This window comes from Equus przewalskii, chromosome 14 (assembly GCF_037783145.1).
Source record: "Equus przewalskii isolate Varuska chromosome 14, EquPr2, whole genome shotgun sequence".
In the NCBI taxonomy this organism is placed as follows: Eukaryota; Metazoa; Chordata; class Mammalia; order Perissodactyla; family Equidae; genus Equus; species Equus przewalskii.
Window position 1 is genome coordinate 33225877 of NC_091844.1, and position 19075 is coordinate 33244951.

A 19075-nucleotide genomic window follows, 5' to 3' on the forward strand; every position below is an offset into this window, starting at 1 on the left:
AATAATTTTTTATGAGAGAACTGTGGGAGCAATGAGAATTTTAGATAATCCCACAGAGGAAAAAGCCGTTCCTGGGTGAGCTGATAATCACTGGGTGTTTTGGTCCGTAGAGGCCTTCGCCAATTCTTGGTGTGAGCTGAGATTAAGATTTAGATCAAGTGGAGGAACTCTATTTGAGGAAAGAGAAACTAGTAGAGATTTTCATGATCTTCTGGGGTTGTCATGACAGTTCGAAAGCAAAAGGAATCCCAAACACAAGACTGATTTTTCCCAAGAAATATTTGCTGAGTTCCTGGGAGGTGTGAGAGGTTTAAGATCTGGGTCTGAAATTTCAAAAATGCAGAATGAATCTCCAATTCATGTAGTGTTTCAGAAACAAAGTTCCCACTGAACACTAGTGTTCAGAAACAAAGAAAGGGATCTGTAACAAACACATAACTAGCCTCCCCTCAAGAAATGTGCCAGAATTTAAGATGCATGGGCTGTAGCCTAGTGGGCTAAGCTCAAAATCTCCGAAGGGAAGTCTCAAAGCTAAGAAGACAGAGACCAGCTTTCCAATCAAAAGTCTAGAAAAACCATGCCAATGGAAAAAGGACACCAAAGGTAGGCTGAGTTTTATTAAGATGTCAACCTAGCTATTACCTAGCTAAATCTCTGCCTAGACAGAGATGACTAGCTCTTATCTGCTAAACAGAGGGGGCATCCTCACCAATGGAAGATAAAATCTAGAACCCTATAATTCTTGTTATAAACAATATTAGTATTGCAATAAAAAAATTACCAGACATGAAGAGGCAGAAAAATGTGATCAATAATCACAAGAAGAGAAATCGATCCAGAAATATTGGTTAGCAGATAGAAATTTTAAAATAACTAAGACAAATATGTTAAAGAATATGTGAAGGAAGAGTGAAAAAATGGGGAAAAGGAGTTAAAAGATGGAAATTTAGAATCTATATAAAAAAATCATGGGGATATTCTAGAACTGAAAAATGTATCTGAGATTATCAACTCTCTGGATGGGTTTATCAGCAGACGAGCCACGCAAGAGGATTAGTAAACTCCAAAACAATCAAAAGCAAATATCCAATCTGAAGCACAGAGGAAAACAGGAATGGAAAGAACAAAACAATGTATAAGAGACATGTGGAACATGATCAAAAGATTTAATATACGTTTAATTGGAGTGGAAGAAGGAGAGAAGAGACAGAATGGGGCAGAAGGAATATCTGAAGAGATAATAGCTCAGCAATCTCCTCAAATTAACAAAGATATCAACCTGCAACAAAGCTCAGTGAACCCCAAACTGGATGATTACAAGGAAAATCATATCTAGACACATGTCAATTAAACTGCTGAAAGGAAAACCAACAATAAAAATCTTAAAAGTGGCCAGAGAAAAGGCACATTAATTTCAAAGCAACAATAAGACAAAAAACTGACCTTCAACAGAAATTATGGATGCAAGAGTCAATGGAATGACTTTTTTTTTCTTTTTTTTTTTGAGGAAGATTAGCCCTCAGCTAACATCTGCTGCCAATCCTCCTCTTTTTGCTGAGAAAGACTGGCCCTGAGCTAACATCCATGCCCATCTTCCTCTACTTTATATGTGGGGTGCCTACCACAGCATGGCTTGCCAAGCAGTGCCATGCCCACACCCGGGATCTGAACCAGCAAACCCCAGGCTATGAAGTGGAATGTGCGAACTTAACCGCTGTGCCACCAGGCCAGCCCCTGGAATGACATTTTTAAAGTGATGAAAGGAAACAAAACTAGCCAAGCTATAATTCTACACCCAGCGAAAAAAGCCATCCAAAAAAATTTTAAAAATCAAAATAAGGATATTTTCAGAGACACAAAAGCTGAAAGAATTCTTTTCCAGATTTTCACTAAAGAAATACCAAAAGAAGTTCTTCAGACTAAAAGAAAATGATCCCAGATGAAAGGATAAAACTTTAGGAAGAAATGAAGGGTGCCCAAAGTGACAAATATATCATAAATATAAAAATATACTGATGCTTCCACTCATGAAAATAATAGTCTTACAAGATAATGCGTAGAGGTAAAAATACATGCTAAAGATAGAGAAAAAGAAAAAAAAAAGCCAGAAGAAGAAATAAATGGACTTAAACCAATGTAAGATTGTTGCACTGTTTGGGAAATGGTGAAAGTACCAGCTGTAAGGTAAACTGTAATAAGTTGGTGATGTCTATTAAAATCTAACGTAACTAATGAAAAAAAGAATATATAAGTAAAAAGTTAATGGAGAAGAAAAAATGGAATGAAAAACACTTGATTAATCCAAAAGAAGTCAGGAAAAGAAGAAAGGAACAAAGAATATGTGGGGCAAATAGAAAAACAAACAGCAAAATGGCAAAATCAAACTCTAATATAGCAGTAATTGCATTAAATGTAATCAGACTAAGCATTCCACCTAAAAGGCAGAGGCTATCAGACCGGATTAAAAATAAAACCAATGAACCAATTATATGCTATGTGTAAGAGACATCGTTTAAATATAAGGTTTAAGTATAAGGACAATTTATAAACATAAATTGAAAGTAAAAAGATGAAAAATGATAATCACACAAACACTAACCTACGAAACCTGGAGCTTTTTTTCGAAAGGGACTCCTTTTGGTGGCTATCCTCTGCCTTAAGATTATTGATTTTTATATTTTTAACAGAGTATAATTGTTACCTGGGGGAGGTTTAGTCTGATACAATTTCCTCTGTCATTACTGGAAGCAGAACTCCTACTTAATTCATTTAACTAACCTTCTTATTTTTTTAAATATATTTTTAAGATATTTACATTAAGTTCAAAAGTAATTTTGTAATTTTTCATTCTCGTATTATTCTTCCTGGGTTTTAGTATCAAGGTTATACTGGTCTCATTAAATGAGTTGAGAAATACACCTTCTTTTACTTTCTTTAAGGATATCTTGTATAAAAATTGAGTATTTCTTCTTTAAATATGTAGCAGAATTAGCCATTAAAGCCAAATAGACTTGGAATTTCTTTAGTTGAAAGCTTTTTTTTTTTTAGGATTGGCACCTGAGCTAACAACTGCTGCCAATTTTCTTCTTTTTTTTTCTCCTCAAATCCCCCAAGTACATAGTTGTATATTTTAGTTGTGGGTCCTTATAGTTGTGGTATGTGGGATGCTGCCTCAACATGGCCTAACGAGCAGTGCCATGTCCGCACCCAGGATCCGAACCAGCGAAGCCCTGGGCCGCCGAAGCGGAGCACGCGAACCCAACCACTTGGCCACGGGGCCGGCCCAGAAGGCTTTTAATTATGTATTCAATTTCTCTAATGTTATAGGATTATTCCATTTTCTTTTTCTTCTTGTATCTTTTCTAAAAGTTGTATTTTCTAGGAATTGTTCATTTCTCCTAAATTTAAGTTTATTGACATAATTGATGACAATATCCTTTTCTTATTATCTGTAGGATGTTATGCTGTAATGGAACACCTATTTTTCAAATGATAAGGCACAAGCTTTTTGACTCTTCTTTCCAGCCTCAGAAACTCATTCTGCCTTCTTATTGAAAATCACAATCATAGAAACAGCAACAACTTCAAATAGGCCTGTAGGTGCAGTAACTTATATTCTAAAATTATCTAAGAAAGATGGCTGTCTGGAATTAAAGCTCTCTAAGCTTGGAATCACTACTTCTTTCTTTGGTAGTTTGCTTTATTTCAAGTTCATTCATTCATTAAACAAAGTTGCAGATAGACGGATAAAAGAGTCCTTGCTCTCAAGAAATTTACTGTCTGAAAGAGAAGCCATTCCAGTAAGAAGCAAACACAATCCCATGAGATAAATTCTACTCTGCATGATACAGACGGGTATAAGATGCTACGGAAGGAGAGAGGAGGGGAACTCTTACTTTTCTTTTAGGACTGAGTTTCATGTGTTGGCAATAATGGTGGAGTGGTAGGAGTTGAGGGAGGCAGAGAAAACATCCTGAACTGATTAGACATTAAGGAGTCTGGATAGCGTGTATGATGGGGTAGCACTGACAGCCTTTAAATTATCTGATCTACATTTCAGAAAGTTAGAAATGAGGAACAATTTTCAAAAATTTAGAATTATCTAAAAGAAACATTATAATCCTACCTATTAACAAAATGAAAACCTATTAACTGTGGAAGTTTAAAAACTAAAAGTTAAAGGCTTGAGATGAGAAGCTGCCTGCAATTTCTCCTGAATAAATAACAGAGATTAAGGAGAAAAGGAGTACAACCAAACATTTCAGGTTTACATACCTATAGCAAGATGCTCCATAGGGACATTCAGGCCGGTCATCTGCCTCATCTTGACACATGACTTGTACACCTCCATAATCACTATCACCAGGGTGACTGAAGTGTTGAAAATGGACAGGATTCTTCCTATGAGGGTGACAAACATACTTTAGAAAAAATAATTAATAGGGTATAATAGATTTCTAGATATACTAGAAAAAATAATTAATAGGATATGGCAGGAAACTAAGCAATACAAATCTGATTACTCAGGAAAGTGAACCAATATTCTACATTGTTAAAAACAAAGCTCATGACATGTAGTCAGTAGAGAACTCTCATGGTAACAAAATAAAGTTTTGGTGACATATGGTATGTCATGAATGTCAATGGACAATTTGAAAACAGTATTTTATATTGGATATATATATATTATAAGTATACACAGCTTTTAAAGACTTTTAATAAAGTGAACACACCTATGCACCCTCCCCTAAGATAAGAAACAGAACATTATTGAGATTCTAGAATTCACAGAAGGTCCCCCTCCAATCATTAAACCCATTTTACTAATGGGTTTAATGTCACCTAAAACAATGTTTCTCAAACTTTTCGGTCTCAAGAAAAATTAGTAAAACTTCAAAGACCTTTTGTTTATGTGCGTGTTTTGGGGTTTTTTTTAAGGAAGATTAGCCCTCAGCTAACATCTGCTGCCAATCCTCCTCTTTTTGCTGAGGAAGACTGGCCCTGAGCCAACATCTGTGCCCATCTTCCTCTACTTTATATGTGGGATGCCTGCCACAGCATGGCTTGACAAGCGGTACATAGGTCTGCACCCAGGACCCGAACTGGCGAACCCCGGGCCCCTGAAGCAAAGTGTGCGAATTAACCGTTGCACCAATGGGCTGGCCCCCATGTGGGTTTTTTAACCTGTTAGAAATTAAAAATGAGAAATTTAAAAAATGTATTTATTTAAAAATAACAATAAACCCTTCCCATATTATCATAAACAACATCTTAACATAACTCTATCTTCGAAAAACATTTGGGTAGACGTTGTTTTATACTTTGGAAATTTCTTTAATGTCTGGCTTTAACAGAGGGTATCTGGATTCTCGTATCTGCTTCTCCATTCAATCATTAACAATAACACAGATCATGTGGCCCATGGGAAACTCTACTGTACACTTGTGACTGAGCAAATGAGAGTGAAAAAGGTACACACACAAAAAAACCATATGAAAATGGTTTTGACCTAACAGATTTCCTAAAGCATCTTGGGACTGGAACACTCAGAGGTTTCTCTCTGGACCACACTTTGAGAAGCCATGTTATAAAACAACATAATAGTTTTGCCCTTTCTTGAATTGAAGTGAAAATATATAGTATGTACTTCTTTGAGAATTACTTTTTATGTTTGCACAATTACTCTATGTTGTTTCACATAGCAGTAGTATATTTTCATTACACTGTAACATTTCATTGTATGAAGCTGCTACTATTTATTTGTCCATCCTACTATTTATAGATTTTCGGGTTCATTCCAGTTATTGGCTTTTATAAGTAATAGTGCCATGAACACTCTACTTTTGGTGTACATGTATATGCATTTTTCTACAGATGTAGAAAACCCTAAAGATTCTACACACAAAAAAACTGTGAGAAGTAATAAACTAACTCAGCAAAGTTGGATACAAAATTAACATGCAAAAACTGGTTGTGTTTCTACATACTCATCATGAACAATCCCAAAAGGAAACTAAGAAAAAAATTCCATATATAATAACATTAAAAAAATAAAATATTTAGGATTAAACTTAATCAAAGAGGTGAAAGACTTATACGATGGTTTAATTTCTATTAAAGAAGACACAAATAAATGGAAATAAATCCCATGGAATGGAATGGAAGACTTAATATTGTTAAGATGTCAATACTGCCCAAAGCAGTCTACAGATTTAATGCAATCTCTATCAAAATCCCAATGGCGTTTTTTGCAGAAATAGAAAAATCCATCCTAAAATTCATATGGAATCTCAAGTGACCCCGAATAGCCAAAATAGTCTTAAAAAAGAACAAATTTGGAGGTCTCACATTTCCTGACTTCAGAACTTATTACAAAACTACAGTTATCAAAACAGTGTGGTACTGGCGTAAAGACAGGTGTATAGACAAATGGAAGAGAATAGAGAGCCTAGAAATAACTTCTCGCGTGTATGGTCAAATGATTTTCAGCAACAGTGCCAAGACCATTCAATGGGTAAAAGGACAGTTTTTTCAACAAATGGTGCTGGGAAAACTGGACATTCACATGCAAAAGAATGAAATTGGACATTTCCCTTACACTATATATAAAATTAATTCAAATGGATTAAAGACCTAAATGTAAGACCAAAATTTTAAAACTCTTAGAAGAAAACAGGAGGAAAGCTTCGTGACATTGGATTTGGCAAAGATTTCTTTCCAAATGCAAAGGCAATAAAAATAAAAATAGACAAATTGGACTACACAAGAATTAAAAAATACCTGTGCATCTAAGGATACAATTAACAGTGAAAAGGAAACCTATAGAAGGGGAAAAATATTTGCAAGTCATGTATCTAATAAGAGGTTAATATCTAGAATATATAAAAAACTCCTCCAACTCAATGACCAAAAAGCAAATAACCGGGGGCCTGCCTAGTGGCACAGCTGCTAAGTTGGCACGTTCTGCTTCAGCGGCCCGGGGTTCGCCTGTTCGCATCCTGGGTGCAGACGTATGCACCACTTGTCAAGCCATGCTCTGGCAGGCATCCCACATATAAAGCAGAGGAAGATGGGCATGCATATTAGCTCAGGGCCAGTCTTCCTCAGCAAAAACAGGAGGATTGGTGGCAGATCTTAGCTCAGGGATAACCTTTCTCAAAAAAAAAAAAAACAACAACAAATAACCTGATTCAAGAATGGGCAAAGGACTTGAATAGACATTTCTCCAAAGAAGATATACAAATGGCCAACAATCATATGAAAAGAAGCTTGACGTCACAAATCATTAGGGAAATGCAAATCAAAAACACAATGATATATTATACCTCACACCCATTAGGATGGCTACCACCAAGAAAACCCAGAAAATAACAAGTGTTGGTGAGGATGTGGAGAAACTGGAACCTTGTACATGTTGGCAGGAACATAAAATGGTACAGCTGCTATGGAAAACAGTATGGTAGTTGCTCAAAAAATTAAAAATAGAATTACCATATGATCCAGCAATTCTACTTCTATATATATATCCAAAAGAATTGAAAGCAAGATCTCAGTTATTTGCACATCCATGTTCATAGCATTATTCACAACAGCCAAGAGATGGAAGCAACCCAAGTGTCCACTGACAGATGAGTGGATAAACAAAACGTAGTATATACACACAATGGAATATTATTCAGCCTTAAAAAGAAAGGAAATTCGGACACATGCTAAAACATGAGTGAATCTTTAGGACATTACGCTAAGTGAAATAAACCAGTCACAAAACAACAAATCCTGTATAATTCCCCTTATATAACGTATCTAGAGTAGTTAAATTTTACCTGCTTTAATCCCCAACCACTTTTATGCTATTTTCATATATTTTAATTTCACATATATTTTATACAACACAGAAATTATTACTACTTTATATAGTCAATATTCACTTATATTTATGCTTATATTTTCCCTTCTGATTGTCTATGCTTCCATATGGGGACCCTCCGGCTTGGCAAATACTGAACTCCATGTTTGTTGCCTAAGCCCCATGAGACTGCCCAAAACTCTGCTTGGCCTCTTAGCCCTCAGCCTGAAACACTAAAAAATTGGCAAATGTCACAAGGGGAAAAGCCTCAAAGTCCTGGCTGCCTCGGGTGTTTTCAAACATGAGTGTTCAGCTTGCCTAGCTGTTCTCACTGTGAAGTTTGGTCTTCAACAAGATACTCCATCTTTACCAGAGGTGAAAACTTTATTTTATATACTATTAACTCTTAGATAATTTATATAACCTTATATAGATAAAAACTACAAGTTTGAATTAAAGTATAAATTCTTTGCATGCTAGTAAGAGAAAGACATTGTAACTTCTGCCCAGTTTTTAAAATTAGTTTACTAATGGAACTATACATGCTAATACACAGAAAAACTATATGACCTCAAAAGAGTAAAATTTTCAAAAAGAACTTTTTGGAAGTAACAGTTCCTGCAAACAAAGTTAAACGCTACTTTGCTGTAAGTTTGTTTCACAAAGGATTGAAATAAGATGCCATCGCTTTAGTGATGTTGAATTTGAAGCGCCTGTGGATACAGTGGTGGATAAACATCTGGATCTAAAATTCAGTGCAGAAATCTGTGCTGAAGATACAGATTTGGGAGTCAACAGCACGACATCAAGGGATTGAACAAGACTCCCCTTGATGAAGAATTTTCTATTGAGAGACAGAACACGTAAATACATAATTAGAAATCAATGATTAGATTTTAAATATTAGATCTAATATCAAATATCAGAAACTGTATGAGGAAAAAGTTGCAAGTAGGATGAGCAATTTGGGGAAGAAGGGGCATGTCAGAAAAGGACTCAGAAAGGAGCTGAACGTGAGCAGGGTCTTTAAGCAAGACAGGAGTGAGAAAGAGCGAACAGCAGGTCCAAAGGACATAGACAGCACGGCAGGAGCAGAGAATTAACGGGAGCTCAGGGCCGTCTGGACTACGCAAAGAAACCCGGACACTAATCACCAAACGATTCCGTACAAGAGAGTGATGTTGTCAGATGTTTTTTCTCTCTCTTTCTCTTTTTCTCTGTTTTTATTTTCTTAACCAGATCACTCAGGCAACAATGAGGAATATGAACTTGAGGGAAAATGTGGAGACTTAGGAGATTATTCACTCGGCCCAGAGAGACCACGGCATGAACCAAAGCAGTGGCAGTGAGGCCGGAGAAGAGATACATTTAAGTGATTGTTATGATGTACATATATAACAAGAACTCAAGATATGTTATTTTCTCCTCTTTGTTACAAAAATAAGCATTTTGTTTTCAAGATTCAGTGGTAAATATTTCTTAGGTATTAATTATACATACCAAAATTAGTAAAAAATTGAAATAACTATTCATAAGCTATGACTGATTAAAACTAACGTGTATCATCATCAAATATGAATGAATTCATTGTGACCTTGATAAAGCATTCAATCACCTTTAACAAAGACAAACGCCAGTGTTGAATACTGTTGTGGACTGAATTGCATCCTCCTCCAAATTCGTATGTTGCAGCCCTAACCCCTAATGTGACTGTCTTTGGAGACAGGGTCTTTAAAGAGATACTTAGATTAAATAAGGTCATAGGACGGGGCCTTAATCCAGTATGACTGGTTTCCTGGTAAAATGAGGAAGAAACACCAAGGATGTGCACGTGCAGAGAAAAGACCACATGAGGACACAATGAGAATGAGGCCTTCTGCAAGCCAAGGAGAGAGGGTTCAGGAGAAACCAAACCTGCCGACACTTGATCTTGGACGTCCAGTCTCCAGAACTGAGAGAACAAATCTCTGTGGTTTAAGCCACTCGGTCTGTGATATTTTGTCAGGGCAGCCCTAGTGAACTAACACAAATCCAAAACAGGATTTTTCAAAAATCCAAAATAATAGAAGGTTATATACTTCTATTCTACAAGTTTATACATTATGTTCCATATGTGAAACTAAGGGTATTGAAAACAGACAGAATTATGAATAAATGCATAAATTATAACTGCTGAAATTAAAAATTATGGTTAGTCAAGTGCTAAAATGGCAAAGCATTTTAAAGAGAGGTAATATAAATGTGAAATGAACGGAATATTCGATATAAAAATGCTACTGCATAGAAGACAATAAACTCTACTGGAATGTATTGGGAAGATATTTGATTTGACAAGTTGAAATGGAAAAGAAATACTTCTGAATTAGGCCTGTGTAATTATAAACATGCTAGTATAAACATTACAGCTAAAATTATAGCCTAAAAATAAGGGATTATAATTTAAATTCACAAAATAAGAAATCAGAAAATAGAGTACAATATAATAAAGAAGTACAGGAGTAACTCATCAATGCACAAAATATATATTCAGTTGTTTTATTTTTGTTTTTTTTAAAGATTTTGTAACAATTTTTCCTTTTCCTCCCCAAAGCCCCCCAGTACATAGTTGCCTATTTTTAGTTGTGGGTCCTTCTAGTTGTGGCACATGGGATGCTGCCTCAGGATGGCCTGATGAGCAGGGCCATGTCCGTTCCCAGGATCCGAAACGGCGAAACCCTGGGCCGCTGAAGCTGGAGTGCGTGAACTTAACCACTCGGCCAGGGGGCCGGCCCCTATTAGTTGTTTTAGAAGGCATCATGGTGATTCAAGAGCACCATTAGAAAAATATAAAGGAAAATGCACAAATATAATAAGATGCCTAAACACAACCTAAAATTCTCTTAATAGTTATACTGTATACAACAACTACTTATGATGGCCTCTTTCTAGTATCTAAATAACACACTAAATAAGCAGGTATTTAGGTCTGAGTGATTGAATTTTCAAGTCTGGATTCCCCAGTTCAGATCCTTGCATTAATCAGAATGTCTGCTTATGAAACACTTAACTCCCCACTGTATCTTAAAAGCCTCTAGCAGCATTTGCTAGAATGCATATTGAGAAAGTCCAAACCAGTAGATATAGGACAAAACTCCTAACCTTTAGGCCAATGGGTTTTATTAGGCTTCTCATACACTATAGCATATATCTACATGGCTACATGCTGTTGAAATAACGGAATTACATGCTACCTGTAATTTCATTTTACCTGTAGCAGTTTGCCCCATACATGCAGGATGTCCTCTTGACCTTGTTTTCTTCAGAAGCTTGTGGAACGGAATCAGTTGCCTTTGCACGTGAAGTTCCAGGATTGGAAGGATCAGAGCTGGACTCAGGGTGAGATCCTTGAGCCTCATCATGGAACGACTTGCCTTGGGCACTTGAACAACTCTCAGAACAACTCACTAATTCGTCTTCTTTATTTGGTGTCCCTTCAGTGATGATGTTATGTTCAGAAACCTTACCAAGTTCCTCTATTGGGATTTTGTTTCTCTGTGTATCAGTCTTCATATCATTCACCTCCGCGTTACTTACTGTGATTGCAGAAAATGATCGTGGCATTCCCTGTAAGATATATCAGGAAAAAAAATTAGAAATAAATGGAACATGTTTTTAAAGAAATATGTAAATTTAAGCATAAAAGCATGAAACTCAAGATTCATACAATATGTATATTTTTAAAAATTTAACATTCACATATTAAAGTTATTACAATTACCATTTTCTATGTCTCTAGTTTAATAACTTTAAAACAATCTATAGTTATTAGAGAAGGAATGTATAGTTGTACCAAACCTTTATAATTATGTCAAACATTCAGTGAAAAACAACCACAAAAATACAAATAAAACAGATGAGAATACAATATTCACTTTCATTTGAATATAATCTTTCCTAAAAAACCTATTAGGCTCTTAAATTTCTTATTCAACGATGTGTCATGCTCTTAACATGCACTGTCCTTATAATTTCTTATAAGTTACTGCAATACTTTATTTCTACCTTCTAAATATAATCATGATTTTGCCCTATAGCTGAATGATAAAACTGCTCCTCCCTCACAGAAAAATTTGCATGAAGCTATGTTATGACCAACTCAGAAAATAAACATGATTCCTTTGAAGTGGTTTGAATAAAAGTTTTAGTTTAACCAATTAAAGGTGTTTCATACCAAGTAAACATTCCCATTAGCACTGCAGAACCTTTTTAATTTGTACTTACCACTAGCACAAAGAGTAAATCTAGTCTTATCTTATTAAAAATGGCTGCTTAATTACTTATACTTCCTGTGGAGTGGCAGCACTACTCAGATAAGCCTCAGTCTTCCTGGTAACCATTTCTAGAATGTGATGACAACATATCAGACATACATGAATGCCCCCCCACCATTTATAATTAAGGACTCATGTATGCTGAACGCCATCTGGACGAAGCTGGCTTTGATATTACTGACTATCCAACAACTCCAATTTATTGAGAAGATATTATTAGTATGACTTCTTTTGGACTAATTACTTAAGTGTTTATTTTCTTCTTTAAGAAACACAGTATGTAACTTTAAAACACTATCCAAACTGACTAAAGACCTTGCAAAAGGAACCTGGGTCTTATCATGGTTCTTGTAAAATAATAAGTAACCTATGGGAAAAGCAATCATTTGGCTACCTCTTGGAGCTGACCCTTGGCAGGTGGCATTTATACCACACCCCTCTAAAACCCACACTCTCTTCTCCCAACTATTCAACTATACCCCAATCTCATCTCCCTCTATTATAGGACCAACTGACACATGCCAGGGATTGGAACTCTGGCTTGGGAATGGGGCAATTCTGACCCATCTCCCACTTGACAGTCCTCTACCGGGTCAACTCTCAGCAGTTTTCTTTTTCCCTGTTCAGGTAGTAATGGGGTAGGTCAGCAAATCCACTGGCTAAGCAGATGTCCGATTAAATGCCAGTCGCTTGTTCCTATTGGCATCTCTAAACTCTGCAAGTAATTCTCTTAGAGTGCTTCCCTTCTCTTAATTTTAGAAAGGGAGAAAATAACTTTTCCCCACAAACACAGCTCTCCCTCAAATCTTAGAACCTTCTTGTCTCTCAGTGCTCTTTGCAGAAAGCCTGGGTGGGACAGTGAACACTTCTCATACCTTTCAGTAAGCCCCACAGGGAAACGTCCAGCTCTCACTGCTGGGGGCTCCTTTCAAACACGAGTACTTATCCTTAGTCCCCAGCTTTTGTCCCCAGCTTTGGGCTTCAGCAACAGTTTGGTGACAATAGGGAAAAAATCCTCCTCAACAGCTTTCATATTTATTATAGAAAAAAAAGGACACGGCTAGGGAAGTAGTTAAATAAATTAGAATACATTCTTACCATGAAATACCATGCAGAGGTTGAAAACAAAGAGGCAGGTATTTATATATCTAACGATTTTTAAAATTAAACAAGAACAATACATATATATATACTATGATTCCATTTAACTTTAAAATAAATTCCCTATATATCTATGTGTGTACTTACCTGTGTGAATCCAAATGAAAAGGTTTAGGATACAAATCAGAATATTAGGACAATGGAATTGAAGGGTGAAGCAAATCAAGATTTTCACTTTTTACTCCACATGCTTCTGAATATTCTATTTTTTGACAACAGCATATATTATTCTTTCATTAAAAAATGAAACATCAACCAAAGAAAATGAAATGAAATATAAGATACGAAATATTTTGCATCATATTTCAAATCCCACTACTTCCATGAAACGTAAAAGAAGGATTTGTTTTTTTAAACACCTTCACAAGGAAGATGTTTAACATGTTAATTTATTCTAAAAAGAGAAAGGAATGATAAAGTCACAGACACCAATACTATGGATCAGGAGTTCTCAAATATATTTTAAGAGTCATGGGGCCAGTCCCGTGGCCGAGCGGTTAAGTTCATGCACTCCAGTGGCAGCCGGGGGTTTCACGGGTTTGGATCCTGGGCACGGACCTAGCACCGCTCATCCAAGCCATGCTGAGGCAGCATCCCGCATGTCACAACTAGAAAGACCCACAACTAAAATATACAGCTATGTACCGGGGGGCTTTGGGGAGAAGAAGGAAAAATTTTTTTTAAAATCTTTAAATATATTTTAAGAGTCACAAAAGCTGGAATTCATAATGCTCTTTATGGAACTCCATGAAATATTGATATTCAGTAGACCCTTGGCATTCAAGAATTTAACATTCATGGTTTCAATTATTTATAAGTGATCCCAAAAACCCATTACATGCAGTAATTTGTACGTTTGCTGAGACATAAATTTGTACTGTGCCAATTACAAAGCTCATAAGCAAGTCAGTGAACTGGCAAGTGAGGCAACAGGAAAGACAGAAGATGCTCTGTACTTGGAAGAAGTAGAGGAAACACAGAGAGCTCCAGATTTTATAAGAACCCACATTGCTTATTTCTTAGATTAAATGAAAATGTTAAGAACAAAAGTGTGAGAGGCTAGAGATTCATGATAGAGAGGCCAGATCCCCTAAACTGTAGAAATACTTGCCAGAGACCTCAGGGATCAAGGAGCACGGAGCTGGTGAAAGGTGACCTTGGTGCTTGGAGGAGGCTGGAATGTACTATTAAGGCTATTAAAATAGTCCATTCCCTTGCCAAGAAGCCCTCCCTCATCCCGCAACCATATGAAGTTTTAACGTACTGTGAGGAGCAAGACAAACAACTCCCCCCAATACAAGTTCAATGACACGATTTATTGTCGTTGTTCCAAGCTGCCCTTAAAAAGAACATCTGTACTAATTAGTTGCCTTAAAAGTCCCGCATTGATCCCCTTAGCACCCACATGCTAAAGACTAAAACAATCCTAAACTCCAGCCCCAACTTCACTCTTGCATTTCAAACTCATATAATATTCAATCACTTGCTAGACATTTCTTCCTCAATAGCCTATGCACCTAAAACTCAAAACGTCGAAATTGAAATCCTCCCTCTGTATTCTGAACCACAGTTTTGGTCAACATAATTCACGCATTCATTCTAGCTGGAACCTTGGAAGTCCCTCTTCCACTCCTTTCTCTCATGATCTCAAGCAACAAGTCCTGCAGTTTTGATTTCTAAATATTTCTCTAACCCAACGCCCGCGCATCATCCTTAATGCTACTGCCCTGGGTCCGATTCTCTTTATTTCACGACTGCCTTAATATCCTAATCTCCTCCCTCATCCCCCTGTCTTTCATCTTGTTCTCTTCCAGTCTCTTCTCGGAAGAGCTGCCAGAGTTATCTATGTGGCTGAAAATATTTCAAGGTCCTCCCTTGAAGAACTAGTCCCTGCTGCTGGCTTCACCCTCATCTCATGCTGCCACCTGACTTCGCATCCAGAATTCGAAGAACAATAATTCCAGCGTACTATTTGTATCCCCCAGGCCCTTATAGCTGGGATGGACTCCTACTTCCACCTCTTCTGCACCTGGTTCACGCCTACTGCTCTTCTGTTAAGATGCAGCTCAGACCACTTCTTTTAGGAACTCTTCCCTAGGAATCCTCCAGCTGGCTTAGGTAGTCCACCTCAAAGCTCCCATAAAAATCAATGTGTTGTCACATTATTTTATGATTTTAATCATGTCCCCCAAAAGACTATTAGCTCCTTATCAACTATGTCTTTTCATCTTTTAATGCCAGATTCTAGCACACTGCCTTCCATATAAAAGAGAGACTGCTTAGTGTAATGATTATTAGAATGGTCTTTGAAGCAAAAAATCCTATTTGAATACCAGCTTTGCCATTTCTTAACCTTTGACCTTGAACAAGTTGATTTAAACTCTCAGAACCTCAGGTCTCCTGATCTGTAAACCAGGGATACTGTCAATCTACTTTCCAGGATTTTCTAAAAATTAAATGAAATAAATATATCTTAGCACTGGGTCTAGCCCAGAATAAGAGCTCACTAAATGGCTGTGTGTTTTTTTAGTTGTTGTTGGTAATAGCATTATTAATGCCACTATATTACTACTATTTGTTTAATACATGCTGTTGAATGAATGAATGAAAAGATGTTTCTATGGGACTGATCAGAGCCATGCTATAAAATGGTACTAACCCAAATGGCCAACCAGGAGCAAAGGGGATAAAACTTTTTGATGTAGTAAAGCAGCATAGAGGAGCTCTGGGGGATACAGCCTTACCTAAGAGACAGCTGTGCAAGTAAGAGTTCTTGCTATTTCCATGAAGAAATATGAGTAAGAGTCCATAGCAGGCATCTGTATGCAGAGCAATGAGATACTTAACAGCCAGTTTATTTGACCCAGCAATTATTACCATGGGGGAAGCTGCATATACAGGACAGAGCAGGCAGTGTAACAGGAAATGGCTCTCGATGCCAGGGCACCCCCTCCACATGCATACACTCTAAATGCAATGTCTGCAAGTTTGCTTTCTGATAATATGGATATAACAGAACTCTCTTTAGCCCTGATTTTTGTCTCCCCTGTGAGGCAGGCTTTCATCTCTGTCTATCAGACAGCTTTCATAGATATGCCACCATTGCCTCAAACCAAGCACATCTTCCTTCCTTCCCTAACTGCCATGCCTATCTCTTACCCTCTGCTCTGTTAAAGAGCATTTTCAATATCTCCTCCTCAATATTTTCTTAGTCATGAGGTTCTGATAATTCCATCTCCAAAAAATCTCTTACACTTGTCTGCCTCTTTCTGGTCCCACTGCCACCATTCCAGTTCAGGCCTTCATTCCCTGTGGCTTCCTGTGACAGCTTTTTAGGTGGCTCCTGCCTCCAGCTTATATCACTGCTAACCACATGAATCCCTCACTCAAAACCCTTCAAAAAGTCTCTGAAGCCATAAAATACAGTCCTAATTTCTTATTTACTCGGGCCAGCAAGCGTCATCCTGATTTGTTCAGTAGCTTGCTCCCCCCATCTCTCACGTCCATATCCAAACACGCCCACCCATGCACACATGCACAGGACACTCCAGTGTAGATGTACATTCATGGAGCGCACACACTTCCTGCCTCTGCCCACATTGCCCTTCACTGACAGTACTCTCCTCACCAACTCCGCCTGCTAACATGCCAGCCATCTTTCAACACAACTCAAAAACCTTCTTCAAAAGAAGTTAAATAAGCATTTTTCCCTCCCACCTTATGGTGTACCCCAATGTTCCCAACCATTCCAAACCTCCTCATTTATTAGGTTGATCTCAACCAACCTAAGAAACTACCAGTTATTTTCCTTCTCTTTGAATGTATCCAGATCTAATTATAAAATCCAAAAACTAATGCAATGCCTACTGTATTTCTTCCTAGACTGCTTTTCTCCATTCATCTGATAATGAGTGAACATATGGCCCAGAAAGGGGTAATGATACCATCTCACCTCCCTGACTACTGTGAATGGTCAAAGAGGAGATTCCATGACTCAACTCTCTAGAATTTAACACTGAAGAAGCCACAGAGAAACTCTTGTTTTTCCTCTTAATTGAAAAAACTGGATGACATGAGCCTGGAGCTACCTGTGACCATGTCATACACCATGTGAAGAAAGTCTGCTGATAGCAGTAAAGAATGATTCAGGAGGCAAAAATGGGAAAATCACAGAACAATCTGATTTTGATCAAGTCCCTGGTCCCAGCTGGTCCCTATGATCTGTAGTTCCTGCTGTTTTCCTTTCCATTCTAGAAACTGAATTATTCCTATATCTTTGTGTGGTAGATAGTTATCAAAGATGGCTGCCAACAAGCGCTCTCATCCCTTTATACACAAATCACTCCACCCATCAAATGGAGCCTAATCCCCTACCCCTGAATCTACACTGATGTAGTAACTTGCTCTGACCAAAGAATGAAGCAGAAATGACAATGTACCAGGTCCAGTCCTAGGCCTTAAGAGACCAAGAAGCTTCTACTTTCATTCTCTTGAGATCCAGCTGTCAGGTAAAGACTCTCAGTCTAGACTCCTTAATGGTTAAGTGGAGAGAAGGAGGCCCACCCAGCCCCCCAGCCATTCCATCAATGCTTACTGAGGCTCGATTCATATGAATGAAGCTATCTTGGATGCTCCAGCCTCAGCTGAGCTCCCAGCTGAATGCAGCCCAGCTGACACCCAAAAGCTGTCATAAAATTGCCTAGCTGAATGCAGTCAACCCATAGAATTATAATAATAAGTCATTGTTGTGTTAAGCCACTAAGTATTGGAGTAGCTTGTTTCCCAGCAATAGACAGTTGATACGCTTTACAATACGACTTTGCTTAAGTTGTTTCAGTTAGGCTTCCTTCTGTCATTTACAACAGAATCCTAATTAGATTTTGTAAAGAACATACCATCCTTTACTTTAAAGTTAATAAATTCAAGCACCCTCACTTTCACTTCCAAATTGGGCATTACATAACTGGTAAGGAGTTGCAGATGGACGTAAGAGAGCTGATGAAAAACACAGGCTATTTCAGAGCAATTATCTTCATGATCAGAAGTTACTAGAGTCACAAAAACTTTGGAGGCAGTCTAATACGTACGGTAGAAAAATACATTGTACCCAAAACGAAAAGACCTGTGTTTGAGACCCGAGATCCCTAGCTGTGTGACCTTTGGCATCAGTTTCCTCTGAGGTATTAAATGATGTACATCATTAGCTCTCAACTTCGAATGCACATTAAAATTGAGAGAATTTACTCAAAATAATACTGATGCACAAGCCTCACAGACCTGCTGAATCAGAATCTTAGGAATAGGGCCCAGTAGGAGTGATTTCTGCTCCTACCCTCCACTTCCTTTCTTAACTCTCCCCCAAAAAAATGGAATTGACTTTTTCCAAGTAAAATGACCACGTCTACTCTGCAGTCCTGGCCAAACTGTTTTCGTTCTTTGTAATTGGCAATCTCCTGCCATTAGACTAACCAGGTAGGCCCAGCCTCTTGTTTTCTCTCACTTTGAACTTCCCCTCTCACCTGCTCTGCTTGTAGACGTCTCTTCAGGACTAGCTGCTAACCAGTGTCAAGACTGAAACTGGGTGGGGTTTGGAAAAGCCTTGCTTGGGGTCTTCGGTCTAAGTCTTCTCTGGCCCATCTTTACCAGAAAACGCTCATAAAGGGTTATGAAACGGCTATGAAGCCTTGAGCCCTGTTTCTCCTGTGCTATGAGAGGCGAATCTCCCTCAGAAACCCTAAGGGAAGGAAGAGCAATTGGC

General features: G+C 37.7%; 1 protein-coding gene across 2 annotated transcripts in view; it reads right to left on the reverse strand.

Moving 5' to 3' along the window:
- Positions 1-19075, reverse strand: part of APLF (aprataxin and PNKP like factor) — a 90647-nt gene that overhangs the window by 16342 nt on the left and 55230 nt on the right. For both annotated transcript variants that reach the window (XM_008516970.2, XM_070573842.1), the window contains 2 exons: positions 11094-11449; positions 4276-4401 (listed from right to left, as the gene is read on the reverse strand). In XM_008516970.2, coding sequence (XP_008515192.2) covers positions 4276-4401; positions 11094-11449 — 482 coding nt within the window. The remainder of the gene's footprint in view (positions 1-4275; positions 4402-11093; positions 11450-19075) is intronic.